The following is a 14,164-nucleotide window of genomic DNA, read 5'->3' as shown; positions in this document are numbered from 1 at the left end:
ATAAATTAAAAAGGGAAATATTTAGTATTCTTGTTAAATTCTTCTTTGGAATTTCTTTTGGAATTTTTCCATTAATCCTGAAGTAACAAAAAGCATATTTAAAATATACACCACAGACAAGGGAATAATTATTTTTCTTTTCTCTCCGTTCAGAAATAAGCTACTCAGTGCTTCACACAAAACCCCAGTGGGAATACAGTGCCTCTGAGATCAGTACAAAGAAGTCCTTCTGAAGACAGTTTAAAACACTTGCTCTTCCATCTAGCCCAACAAAATCATATAATTAATCACATATTAATTTATATTTTAAAACATTGACACTTAATATGATTTATGTGGAAATTTCAACTGCTGAAAATTCTGAGAAACTAATTCTATTAGGGAACTTCACATTTTAACTTACATTTCAAACCATATTTAAGGAGATATGTTTACATGGCAGTTTTCAGCATTCTACCTTTATGCCTTTATGTATCAAAATCAGTCTTCAAAGCAGCAGATGAAACAATCAACACATTTAATGAGTGAAATAATTAATTACTGATGGAATGTAATGATCTGAGACTACTCATCAGATTTTAACTAACTAAAGAGTTCATTAAAAATTAAATGCTTACATTATAACCTGAGATGCAGAAATTTCCTTCTTAACTTTAAATTACTTTTTCTAAACCAAAATACAACTGAATACCTGATTCTCTAAGTTTCCCTTTCTCCCAGACTACATTCTGCCCCAGCAGAGGTATCCTCATGAATCCTTAAACCCTAAAATGATCTGACTGCACTCACTTTTTGACAAGGACAAAAACTGGCAAGGAATGAACGAGCAGTTTCCACAGTACTTCTTTGTGCAAGACTTGTCTGCTGGGGACATCACTGCCAATATTCTTGCCAACAGTCCAGTGCTCACACATCTCTGATGTCAAGACCCAGTCTGTCTCCACCAGGCTACGCAGATAATTCTGCAGTTCTGGACCAAGTAGGGCACATTAACCAGCAACAGTTTGCTAAAAATTGTCAAATAAGATCAACTCCTCAGACTTAGTCCTACACTGCTGAGTCCAGACATGCACTTGCTGCACGTACCACCGGGAAGGGGGGACGGCGGCACTGCTTATTATTGAAGCTGCATTACACATCTTATGACCACTGTCAAGTGATGTTTTCAGTGTGCTTATAACTTCTGCAGATTCACAGAATATCCTGAGTTGGAAGGGACTGACAGGGACCATCAAGTCCAACTCTTGGCTCTGCACAGGACCATCCCCAAGAATCACAATATTTGCCTAAGAGCTTTGCCAAACTTTAACCACTTACATGAACATTACTTGCGTTTGCTGTTCTCAAACTCACTTCCTCAGGGAAAATTTCAGACAAAATTTAAGCTTTTTATAAAGGTGAAAAAAGGATAGTATACAATATATTGGTTTTCAGTGTTAAAAAGAAAGCAGAGCACAATGCTTTTGGAAGTATTTGGAGTAAAGGCTGCAGCCTGACACTGGTGAACACTGTGACAGGTACACTGGATCCATGAAAATCCACCATGAAAATCATGGTAAAAAACCCATCCCTTTGACTAAGCCCAGCTCCTTCGGCATTGCTAGACTGAGCAGGATTTAACATCCCTGGGGACTGGGATAAGGAGCCAGAGGTAAGGAAAAGATTTGGCTGAGACAGCAACGCTTTGGAAGCAGAACAAGACAACTTGATGGAGGTGACAGAAGGGAGAGGATTCGCAAGTCCCTGATCATGCTCTGCTCAGGAGCCTGGGATAGAAAATGTCACCTTCTCTCTGCTGTGAGCAAACTGCTGAGGGAAATCAAACTCTTGGCAAAAGATCCAGTCTAGGACTGGTCTATGCAGAGGATGACAAAACCCTTTGCTGTCAGGCTCTCCAACAGCTAAATAAGAAATCTTCATGGTAGATTACAGATCTGATGAAGAAACATGTCCAGAAACTGCAGAATTCAACACAGCCCTAATGCTTTTTCCAGTTTGGTGTGTTTTAACTCTTCAGAGGAACCCTACAGAAGCCATTTCTGAGCTTGGAAATCAAGTACTGAAAATTAAGAAGTTTCATGCTTAAGAATGTACATTTAATCTGGAATCAAACCTCAACTGTAAAGTTTAATAATAAAGACTTCCACCTTCTTTGTTTACTACACAGACATAACTAAGGCTTCATAACTCATTTGTGCCACATTATTTAACCCTGTTCTAAAAAACCAGTTTAATAGATTTACTGCTCTTGCTGATTAAAGAAGCCCAAAATGATAAAGGGCCAAATGACACAATTTGATATTCTAATCTCAGAATCCTTGAATGATTTGGGTTGGAAGAGACTTTAAAGGTCACCTAGTTCCAATCCTCCTGCATAGGCAGGGACACCTTCCTCTACACTATGTTTCTCAAAGCCCCATCCAACCTGTCCTTATGTGAGACAGACATTTTAAAGAGTACTGTGATCTAAAGAAAGGTGTAATTTGAGTGGAGAGACAACAGTCATGTGAAAAGAAATTTTATTCCTAATACTTGCAATCCCCCCAATTACCTCTCAATGCAGGGAAAATGGTAATTCCTCACCAAGGCTCCTGGAAGGATAGTGCAAAACCAGAGCCTAAAGGCAACAATGAAAGGAAAACCAAAGGGCCTAGGGGGGCCACCTCCCCTGTCCTTTTTGTGGGTTGTTCTGGGTTTTTTTTATTGTCTTCTGGAGGTCGGGTTAAAAAAGTGCAGGTCTTTCATTTCAGGCTCATACAAATACAGTATCATTTGCCTGCAACAGCAACTCTCCATCAGCAGAAAAGCTACATCAATTTTCTTTAGCAACTATCAGCACTACAGGCTCCTCTATAAATCAACAACCTTTTGCTTCATGAGATGAAAACATTTTTTTGAGGTGAAAAAATACTAGACATCAATATTTAAAATTATAATTATCAGCTCTCTAGTTCATAATAATGTTAAGCTTTTTCAACAAAGGCAAAGGCTTCATTCCAACTCTGAACCAAAAATTCAGAGTCCTGATAAGGGATATTATTCTGCATGATGGAATTACCTTTGTGCTGACACTGAAACGTTTCATCTCTATATCTAGAGGTGGTTACTGAAATCAAAATAAACTAATATGAGACCCAAATGCCATTTACTCATTAAGTATTTGAGAAACAGGACAGAATTATTGATTACTGACATGCTGTATCAAGTGATTTGGGGAGGGTGAGGTTCACAGCAGCCCAGAGGGGAATTAAACTTGCAATCTTCCTGGAGCAGGATTAAAGGAGAAGCAGACAAGTAAATCAGCACCAGGCTGGAATTAGAGACTGGAGTTTAAGTTGTTGTTTTAACAAACCCTTCTCAGTGTCAACTGAGTCAAAACACTCAGGGACGAATTTAAAAACATCCAGATGAAAACAAAGGAAAGAAGCATTTAAGTGCCTGTAAATATCCCAGTGAAGCATTATTCATGCTGTATGGCTGGCCCCTGTTCTCTCCCTGCCTTGTGTCTGTGTTTAAAATCCAGTGATGAGGAGTTGTGCTGGTGTGAGGGTAAGGATAACACAGAAATACTTAATACGGTAATACATGCAGTGATCAGAGAACTACACGGGTGTCACCTGTAAATTTAATTTAGATAAGGAGGTTGGTTTTTTTTTTCCTAAGAACCAGTGATTCATTATGGAGCCTTGTGGGGGCCTGAGACCCCATTGGTCCTTTCCACAGAAAGGATGAGGAAAAGAGTAATTGTGTAATGGGAACTCCAGAAGCTCTTCCCATCCATCCAGCCAATGCCACTCGGCAGTGGGGAAGAGCAATTCCCTGCCCTCAGCCCTGCCTAAGGAGCTGTTAGATATTCTGGAACAGCATATTAAATGACTTGTGGTAACCTGGTTTACCCTATTCCTCAATCAGCACCTTGTGTTAAATGACTTTACATGTGTTTCCCTGCTTTATAGTGCCTTCTCCTGGTAACACAATGCCCTCTTCTTCTGTATGTCTCACAAGAAGCCAGGAGATCACGAGGATAAAGGGAAAGAATTTTTGCTGTCAGTGTCCATGTTATGTGGTCTCTTGAGCCCTCCAGCTGGCTGGCCACACAGAGGGATGAGGTGTCCCCAGCCCATGAATTCAGTCTCTCTCCCAACAGTGCTCTTCTGCACTGAGAGGGTCCGGGCACCCCCCTAGAAGTGCTCACTGCTCTTTCCAAGACCTCTGTGGTGGCTCCTACAGCAAAGCACTGTTACTTCTCTCCTTAGTTCCTGTATTATAAGAAAAAATATTCACCAAATTCAATGATCTCTATGTCAATAGGTTTCAATTCAATTCTTTCACATTGTCCAAAAGTACAAAAAAAAAGGCTTCAAGAATTGTGTTCCTTTTTGAAATGCATACCTGCCTCTAACACAAATAAACAACCACTCCTACAGTGCCTTTCCAAGGCATGCCTTCTCCAGCACTTCCTACACGTCATTATCAAAACAGAAACCCACAGCTGATACAGGGCAGCAGGCACACAGCACAACTGAGGCAAGCGCTTGCTTTTACCTCCAGTTACAGAGTTTATGGGACCAGAAGCAAAAAAGAGGTGTTATCCAGCATGATGTGAATAAACCATTCACAAAAGATACAACACAGCTCAAGTATTCACACAAGAGCTTCAAGTCTCACCATATGCTCAGTGCTAAATTCACATCACATAAACAAACTTAGCACAAGCTAACCTCCTGCCCTCGTTATGATAATAAAATATTTACCAAATTCAAACACAGTTAGTAAAAAATCTCTGCTGAATTTGAGTAACTACTACTGCAGCATTGTAAAGGCTACCTTTGCACAGGTTTAGCTAGATTGCAATGAGAAAGGATATAGAAAGAACACTTCAAGATATATGCATAAAGAAATAGGGCCTTTTTTCCCCTTACAGTCTAATATAAACTCTGAAATCAATTTAAATTAATAAAAACAAGGAAAGTTTTCAAATTGAGCTGTCAGCTAACTACCAGAATCATTATAATTTCCAAATCATCATTCATATAATTAAAAGAACACAAAGCATAATTTACAATAAGTGTTTAACCATCTTTCCCCACTGCTGTGTTTCCACATAAACACAGAGTTGTTATTCTTGTGACAGCATCGGTGATTTAGCTACCACAGCCCCAGATGAAAAACAAGTCATTTCAGGTCTAGGCTGTCCAAAACGTGGAGCCATCACACTGTACCTGTGTCTTCTGGCATTCCTGCATGAATTCCCTTCCAGAGGGGAAATGCCACCCGAAGCCCTGCTGTTATGTGGCCGCTGCTGTGGGGAGCGGGATCCGCAGCGTGCGCGGCCACAGCCACCACTCCGACCCCAATACGCCCAGGGTCAGATGACTCCTGCAGCACCCACGCACAGGCGGGAGCTGAGCCAGCACCTCGCCGTCACCACCGTGTAAAAATAGCGTCCTACAGAAGCCGAAATATTGTCACGTCCATGGGAGGGGGCACCACTGGCAGGGTCCTGGAGGGACCAGATGGAGGACGTTGCCAGCAAGGGGTGTCTTTGCATCAGGTGGTACCACAGCCGCTTCAGGGTGGTGCTGGGCACCTGGGGAGAAAGGCTAAAAGAACTAAAACCTTCAAACTCCTTGTCATAAATACAGGCTGAGATAGCAGGGAAACCCCTTTAGACATCCCCCCAACACAGCAGTCCCTTCCCCCAGGTGTAGGAGGGCACAGCACTGATGTCCAAAGGAGATGATGTAAGCAGTGAGATGCTCTCACTGTGAGATACCTGGCAGCCAAAAATCTCCTCCCGATTGCTCATATGGAGTTGAAACGTGTATCACTGGAATAGCACTGATGTGTTGAGCTATTTAAAGCACTACATGGGAACAGAATGAGCATTTCTATAAGGACTAACTTCAGAAATCTATATGGTGAGTACACCACTGCCCTGGGCCATGCCAGACATGGTCTGTAACTTTAAATAGCCCTCAGCTGACATGGCCTGACACCCAGAGCACAGATCTGAAGATCCCAGGTTCCATACACTGAATCAAAACTATGAACTAATCAATTAAAAAAAAAAATCTTATATATGCATTATCTTGCAGCAACTGCCTTTTGACACGAAACTCTTATGGGAGCATTTTATTTTGTTCAATATTGTTGTGCTGCCCGTGTGAAGCCAAATCCATCCTCACACTCTTTTGGATCACCATCAGCCACCCTGGCTGAGCTCTCCAGACATTTGCAGATTTGGCCTACTTAGTTTTTCCCAGCAGCTACTTCAGCTTGGCAGAAACACAAAAGGCACTCTGCTAAATGGCAACACTCTGAAGGCACGTAAATTAATAGGCAGGAAAAGTGAAAGGGCTTTCACTCTAACATAGCCTTTCCCTTTGCTTGCCAGGCTTCCAAGCCTAAATGCTTGGTAACTTGCATTTTAATGTTGTATGATCATAATGTAGCCACACAGTGCACTAATTTGTATTTACAATTTGAGGTGTGATCCCTGAGCCTCCCCTGAAGTCTCACCAGTTGCCTACAGCAAAGGAGAAATCACACTCGAGGAGCTGAGAGGATTTTCATGGTGCTTCTGAGAAACTCTATCACCACTCATGGGCTTCACAGGCACAAAGCACGAGGCCATTGCACTTCATTAGCATGATGGGCTGACTCAGGGGAGCGTGACAAGGGGCAGCAGTGACAGCAGCACAGATCAGAGACCTCCTGCTGCAAATGATGCAGAAAACTGTGTAGCTTTAACCTGATTTCTCAAATCAACACAGGCCAAACACCTGTAACTCCACTGTTTTAACAGGAATAACAGCACACTGCCCTTGCTACAGAAAAGGACAAGACACTTGGCTCCTCTTACAATCTCAAGTGAAGTCCTGGTAGCCACAGCAGTGCCCATCCTCTGTTTCAGGTTTGCTTTTTTCCAGGGTTACATTACCCAGGTCAACACCTTCATCAACATCTTTGCGAACAGCAACCAGACAGCAACAAATTTAGGCCACTCCGAAATGGATTAGTTGGCTGCAAAATCTTTATAACCTGTGGTATCATGAGTTATAAATGACATTTTAAAAATATTTCAGACCTGTTCCCAATTAACTCATGCTTTTTTTCCTGTACTCACTGTCCTCTTTCCCAGTGTAAGCTAAAGTGACTGTCAGCAGTAACTGGACTGGTTATAGTTAAGTTTTAAGTAGTTCCTGCAAGGAACAAGGAGTTAGACTTGATGATCCTTGTCCCTTTCAACTTGAGATATTCCAATAGGATTCTAAGATTCTACGAAGGTGACAGTATATAGTTGAACCCTGTTCTTCCATGTTCACAGCACTTCACTAGGCCCGTCTGGAACTTTTTCCACAGCCTGTCTCTGAAAATGTTTTGGAATAATTATTTTATTAGATGTAGAAGAATGTAGAGCTTTTTCCTCACTACGAAATATGGAAGTATTTCCTAACTAAGAATTTTTTTAAAAATCAAGAGTTATGTAGATGCTAAAAAAAGCTAGAGAAATTTTCCAGCTTTTTACAGCCTCCTGTGAAAGTCTCCGTTCTCATGCAAGCTAGCTGAGAAATGGTTTGTTATTTTGTAAACTATCTCACAGGTGCAAGTTGTTGTGGAAGTTGTTTTGATTCATTGAGAATAATATTTTGAGAATGGGAACTATTCTGCTCAGCCAATCACTTTGGTGGCTGTCTGGCCAATGGGCCAATCATGTCATTTCTCTATTGCGAACCACGCTATAAAAAGATGGGTTTTTTTCATTAAACGTTGGCCTCAGCCATCTTCCCTGACCTGGATTTATGTCATGATTATTCGCCGTTCTCGGCACAACAGCGACAGAGTTATAACACCACCTGAGATTCAGGGACTTCGCAGTATACAACAGGTATGTACCTGTTTGCTTGCAGCAACTCTTATGCTGCTTGGGATTGGCATCTTGGTTTAAATTTTAGGTTGCCCTGTGTGGAGTCAGGAGCTGGACTCAACAATCCCCATGGGTTCCTTCCAACTCAGGAGCCTTTATGATTTTATAAAACAATGTCCCTGGATTTCAAGGCACTCATCAGGTTTCTACCCAATTGTACATATGTCTGTTTATAGCAAATGGAGACTACAGAGTCCAGTCTCAATACAGATTAAGATACTAACTTTTCATAAATAATATATAATTAATGAATTTTACTTTGAAAAGGCTGGAAAATACAAGAAATCATCATACTTCACAGATATTCTCAGTACATTTTAAGATGCATTTCCTTTTAAGATGAAAAAACTGGTTGCAGTGCTGCTTCATGTTATTTCTGCTTTTGGATAGTTTTGACCCAGGTTAGTGCTAATTTGGATTTTCTATTGGGGATCAATACGATCACAAAGAGAGGCACTGCTCTCTTCTCTGTGGTGACCAGAGACGAGACCTCGGGGAATGGCCTGAAGTTGTGTCAGAGGAGGTTTAAGTTGGAGAGCAGGAAAAGGTTCTTCACCCAGAGGGTGGCTGGACACTGGAACAGGCTCCCCAGGGAAGTGGTCACAGCACCAACCCTGACAGAGTTCAAAGATGCTCTCAGGCACCTGGTGTGACTTCTGGGGATGGTGCTGTGCAGGGCTACAACTTGGAACTTTGATGATCCTTGTGCATCCTTTCCAACTCAGGATATTCTATTATATGAAAAATACAGTAAAATTAAACATATCTCTAGGTATAATGATTCTGGTAACACTTTATAACTAGGACAAAAATAAAATTAAGTAATAGGTATTTCCTTTTAACTATCACAATTTATTAATTGAACTGATGTATTCCTTGCAGTCATGTCCAAAGTTGGAACTACTGCTGAATGGCCCATGTCCTCAAGCATTCATGATAGAAACAAAAAAGGACAAACCCATGGCAGAAGTGAAAATGAGCAGGAAAAGGGTAAATGTCTTGGATAAATGGTGCCTCTACAACTAAAATCATGCCTTCCAACTTTCTGCCCAGCCTCTCTTGCATGAATCCTATATCTGCTGGGAACGGACTTGCAAAGCCACCCAACCCTGCTCTCAGTGACCTGTCCTGTTCAGAAACAGCCTGAGTTTAAATTTCTGGCTCTCAAACACCTCCACCCTCAAGGCTATGCATGAGATAACACTTCTCATTAACTGCACAGCAATGAGCCACGTGCATGGTCATCTTTAACCAAAACACATACAAGCAGGTCAGAGACAGTGGGCTCTCGTACAAGGCACTGAAGTAAAGAACCTGCTTCAGCAGGAAGGCTGGACTAGATGAACTCCAGAGGTCCCTTCCAATCTCAACCACTCTGTGATTCTGTGCCAATCCTGCATATTTATGAAGCAGAAGTCAGGCTGAGGATCCATGATGAGCTCTGCATGACGGGGAGCAGGCAGTTGTTTGCTTCAGAGGTAACTGGGTCATGAGTCCTGCTCTGCTCCTTGCTATCTCTTGGGAATAAAGAGCTTCCTTCAGCCCTGAAATCCATTATGATAGCCCTTGACTGCTGGCCAGCAAGTCAGGTGAATGAAAACAGAACTTCTCCCACTCCCAGCTCCTTTCTCCAAGGGGGACCTTTCTGCAGCAGACCTAGAGCCAGACCAAAGCTGGCATTAGCTCCATGTGCTCCCCAACTAGAATGAAAGCACCATCTAATATTCTTCAGCAAACTGTGCACCCAAAATACTGAGCAGAAATCACACGTAAACCCTACAAAGCCTTTAGCAGAGGTTTTTATAATGGGAAAAAGAGGTATATCAAACCTAAAAATAGGGTGCAAGAAAACGCTTAGAGAACTGAAAAGACCAAACACAGGCCCATAATGAGGTGAGAGCACGTCCAGAATGCAGTTGGCAGAGTGACACAGGTCAGAGGATAAAGGGATGGGGTCTGGTTATCAGCAAAGAGACAATGAGAGCCACAGCGACAGCCCTGCAGGTCACACACCTTCAGGAATGAACCTGCCACACAGGGACTCTGCTGACCTTATGAAACTGATAGGGATTGCCAGTAAAATGGAGCAGACATCAGATAAGGAAAGATCTGCTTAAGTAGAGGTCACAGGCTACAATTTAGCTCAGAAGAAGACCTGTCATGCAATAAGGATAAGGCAAGCAATTAACAAAAGGTATTAGTTTCTGAAAGGTCAGGCATTACAAGGGACTTTTCAGAGAAAGGACTTCAGAAAGCAAGAGGGAAACTGTATACCCAGTGGTGAGCTAGAATAATGGGATGTATTGTATTAAGGGAAGGCATCCTGCCTGCAACAGAAAAGGTACTGTAACAAGAACCACCCAGAAAAAAATTAGAATCCAAGCCCAACATTTTATGGGAGGGAAATCAAAGAAGCAGAATGAGGCAATAAATGTCAGTTGGTGTGGCCAAAAATTGCATGTGGTAGGCATGAGAGTTAGAAAAACTCATTTATATCTTTGAATACAGGAGGATTTAAACTACAATGTGAGTTTGGCATTTAGGGGCTCATGAGTGGTGCAAGAAAGATGACAGGCACTGCAAAGATGCCAAGAAAATTTTCGGGTACTTCTTCTGGGAGTAAATGAATGCATGGAGCAGGATTTTTCTGTGTGGGCTGATGCCACATGCATACAAAGAGAGAGAGATTACTAAATTTTAGTTTATCATTGTTTTATATATAAAATTACCATTTAAATTGTCTGGATTTTTAATCAATGGACATTTCAAGTGCTTACGTAGAGAATAAACAGAAGTATTACCTAAAGAATTAGACTTAAAGCACCTTCATTGCATTGCTCTCTGTAACTGAAAAGTTACACAGACATTGCCATAATTCTGCAATCATCAGCTACCTATCATACAAAATTATCAAATGATGATGTGGGTTGGGTGCTATTCAGAAAAAAAAAACATTCAACCTCTCATGTGTTTTAATTAGAATCAATAAATTTAACTTTGAAGGTTTCTAAAAAAAAGAGAATTAAAAAATGCACACACCCCACCCCCATCATCCCCACCAAATTGGTAGATTTTGAGAGTTAAGAGGCGTGGGTCTAGGTCTAAGGGAATACTCATGTGCCTGAAATGCCACACATATAAGTCCAAACTGCAAGGCTGGAAACCCCTCCTCACACCTGCTCCTCAACACATCCAAAGGCAGAGCAAGCTGATTTTTCATTTCCCATTTCCCAGCTGTCCATGGCTGACTGTGGGAAAGCACCTTTGGCTTCCACACGTAGTGGACACAGACGTGTGTGCTCGTTTGCAGCTTGTGTCTTTTGTGAGTGTGGGGTGCCAAGTGCTGCACTCAGTGTCACCCAGTAGATCTGAGAAGTCTCCATTTGAAGAGTTACCTTCCTTTTTTCCAGGAAACAATGACTCTGTGACCATAGGGACCTTTCTGAATCCTTGCCACATTTGTTGGATACACTCATCCCACATGCCTGGGCTGCCTTTCTGCAAACCCTGCAGCTCAGCCCAGCTGTGGCACATGGCACTACCAGGACAGTAAAGAGATGGCCAAGCACACATGTAGAGACCATCCTCTGCAAGAAAAGCTGACTATCATCTTCAGATTGGGGCCATCTGAACAACTGGCAAGATGAGTTTTATACTGACAGATCCAATCGGGAATGGGTGCAAATCCAGTGGGTGCAAATTCCTTTTCCTCAGAGGCTCAGGAAGCTGCAAGCCCAACCCTGGCGTTTGCATAGATAGCTCTGCTTGGGTTTGCAAAGGAGAGAGACGCTGAAAATCATGTTTACAACCTGGACTGTGAATCCCAAGTGAAAAGACCTGAACAAGAAATCTGCCCCAGAGGGGAGTGGGGATTTCAGACACATCCTCATCTGCAGCACTCTGTGTCCTGCACACACATGCACAAATTCCCAGCACTTTAATCCTTGCCTTTAGCCCACAGTGACCATGCCAGAGAACATTTTTCTGCCTGCTTTCCAAATCCCATTCTCTGTAAAGGGATGTAGCTGCAAAGCAGCAGGTCAGATCCAAATCCTACTTAAATACATTCATTTTGGTTGATGATCACTGAGGAATTTGTCAACAACACGGAATGCTGTTTTGAAAGTAAAAAAGAAGTCATCATTGGAAATGTGAAGCTGTAACACTTAACCCTGTTCCCAATAAAGTCCACCAGTAAAACTATTATTGATCTGGGTTGAAGACTTTCATCAGCATTCATTTCTGAATTCTGCCAAGTTTTTATCTTAGCAACTGGCTCAACACAACCAGAAAGTTCAGCCTTTCCCCTGCTTGCCTGAGGTTACAATTTCCCATCAGTAACATCTGAAATGCAATTATGTCTCTGAGCTCACTTTAATACCAAGAAACAAAGCAGATTTTTTTTTTCTTGGAGTGTGTCTAAATTAATTGATATTCTTTATTGCTCAGTTCCACCATAAGAAGCTCCAAAATCTTAAGAATCAACTTAAAGAAAATCACTGGACTCTGTATCTGTTACTGTTCTGCACCTCCCTGGCTGCCTGATGATCACTTCTAGCACCTCCATCAGTTACTCAAACCATATTCCTGCCATCTCCTGCCATTCCTCATCTTCAGGGTATTCTTTTTTGGAGAGCCATGACCCAATACCAGAAACTGTCACTGTGGTGCTATTTCCTCCCCCCAGGTCTGTAGCACTTGCTGGGTGCACCCCTGCCCAGCATCACTCTTCACACTGGTATCTGCTCCATCTGTGTCCTCGCATGGGGGAGGGGAACAAGCATATTCCCTGGCTTGGAAATGAGCAAATGTTTGCAACTGGGGAAAAACAGTGTATAAGGAATTTCCGTGGCTCATTTGTTTCTCCATTCCCTGGTACAAACAGAGTAATAATAACAACAGTGATGCCTGTTTGTTACAGCAACACCAAAAGCCAAAGCAAGATAAAATAATATAAAAAGCAATGGTCCATTTTGCTACCCACAATATATCACACCCAATCATTAATTAATATAATCTACTAACTTGCCACTAATGCTATACGAAATATGTTTCTAAAAGGATTACAAATAATAATTTAAGGACCTTTGCAAAGGCTCTTTCCTCTTTATCTTGTAGTCTACAGCATATAAAAATGTCTAAAATGATTACTCTGAAGTATAAAACTGAACTGCTTTTATTTGCTCTGCTTAATTTAGCATTAGAAAGGGATTAGCTCTTGTTTTATTGCAATCAGAGTTACTTCAAATATATATAGATATTGATGTTACTGAAGTTCTGGTGCTAAAGTCACACTACCTCACACAGTGAAAATTAGTTATCTTTGCCGAATTTGTCAAAGCGTAAAAACTTCTTATTAGATTCAGTTACACCCATACAAATCTAATTCTGCTTCATCCCCATCAGGCACACCAGCACGCTGCCTCCCTTTTCACATTCAGGCTACACAATTTCTGCAATCAATTATCTTTCAACACCACATTCATAGCAGAAATGTGTTATATTCACACAAACATGACCCAAGAGCCTTCAGCTACAGTGCTACTTCTTGCACAGTTCTGCATCTAACAGCTCTATTACCAACAGGAACATTTTTGACATATCTACACAACATGCTTTTTGACCAAGTTTTGAGTTGCTTAATTTGCAAACCAGCATCTTATTCAGACAGCAAATGAGTTTTAGTTCAAACTAAATATTTTGTTCTGAAACTTTATATTCACCTTTTACAGACAGAAGGGGAAGCAGCAACATCATCTGATAAAATCATGTCTTATTTATAAAAAGAAAGATACTGCACGGCATTTTTCCCAGGTAATGTACAGAAATGCAATTCAGTGAAGGACAGACGAAAATCCCACGCCAAATTCCACACTAACCTCACTCCCCTGATTTCAAGAGGGTTGAAACACAAAGTATCTTTATTGTGTCAAGTGAACAGTGTGTGGTCAGGAGATCCTAAAGCCCACTATTCCCCATCCAGCCACTGAACCTGTTTAATTCCTTACATTCTACACAAAACATACAATTAATCTAAAATTGTAGCCAAGGCCTGGCGAACACCAAGAACCTTTTATTTTCCACTGTCTCAAGAGAAGCGTTTATCTCTGTCCCTAACAGAGAAAAGCCTAGCAAGTCACTGCAAGGTGGAGCTTGGCAGCCCCCTGGGCAGATGTAGGTCACTCCTCCTCCTCCTCCTCCTCCCAAGGGCAAGGAAACCAGGAGTTTCATCTG

The 14,164-nt window shown here is 41.6% G+C and overlaps 1 protein-coding gene across 16 annotated transcripts in view; it reads right to left on the bottom strand.

Moving 5' to 3' along the window:
• Positions 1 to 14,164, bottom strand: part of ABLIM2 (actin binding LIM protein family member 2) — a 131,325-nt gene that overhangs the window by 97,028 nt on the left and 20,133 nt on the right. Inside the window, exon 1 of one of the 16 annotated variants that reach the window (XM_032108651.1) lies at positions 5,223 to 5,351. The exons of 14 other annotated variants lie outside the window; for them this stretch is intronic. In XM_032108651.1, the coding sequence (XP_031964542.1) occupies positions 5,223 to 5,238 (16 nt within the window). In that variant the 5' untranslated portion in view covers positions 5,239 to 5,351. Of the gene's footprint in view, positions 1 to 5,222; positions 5,352 to 14,164 lie in introns of those variants that run through there. One more of the 16 variants, XM_032108639.1, reaches the window with a different exon arrangement.

Source organism: Corvus moneduloides, chromosome 5 (assembly GCF_009650955.1).
Source record: "Corvus moneduloides isolate bCorMon1 chromosome 5, bCorMon1.pri, whole genome shotgun sequence".
NCBI lineage: Eukaryota > Metazoa > Chordata > Aves > Passeriformes > Corvidae > Corvus > Corvus moneduloides.
This window is presented reverse-complemented; position numbering and strand designations above follow the sequence as displayed.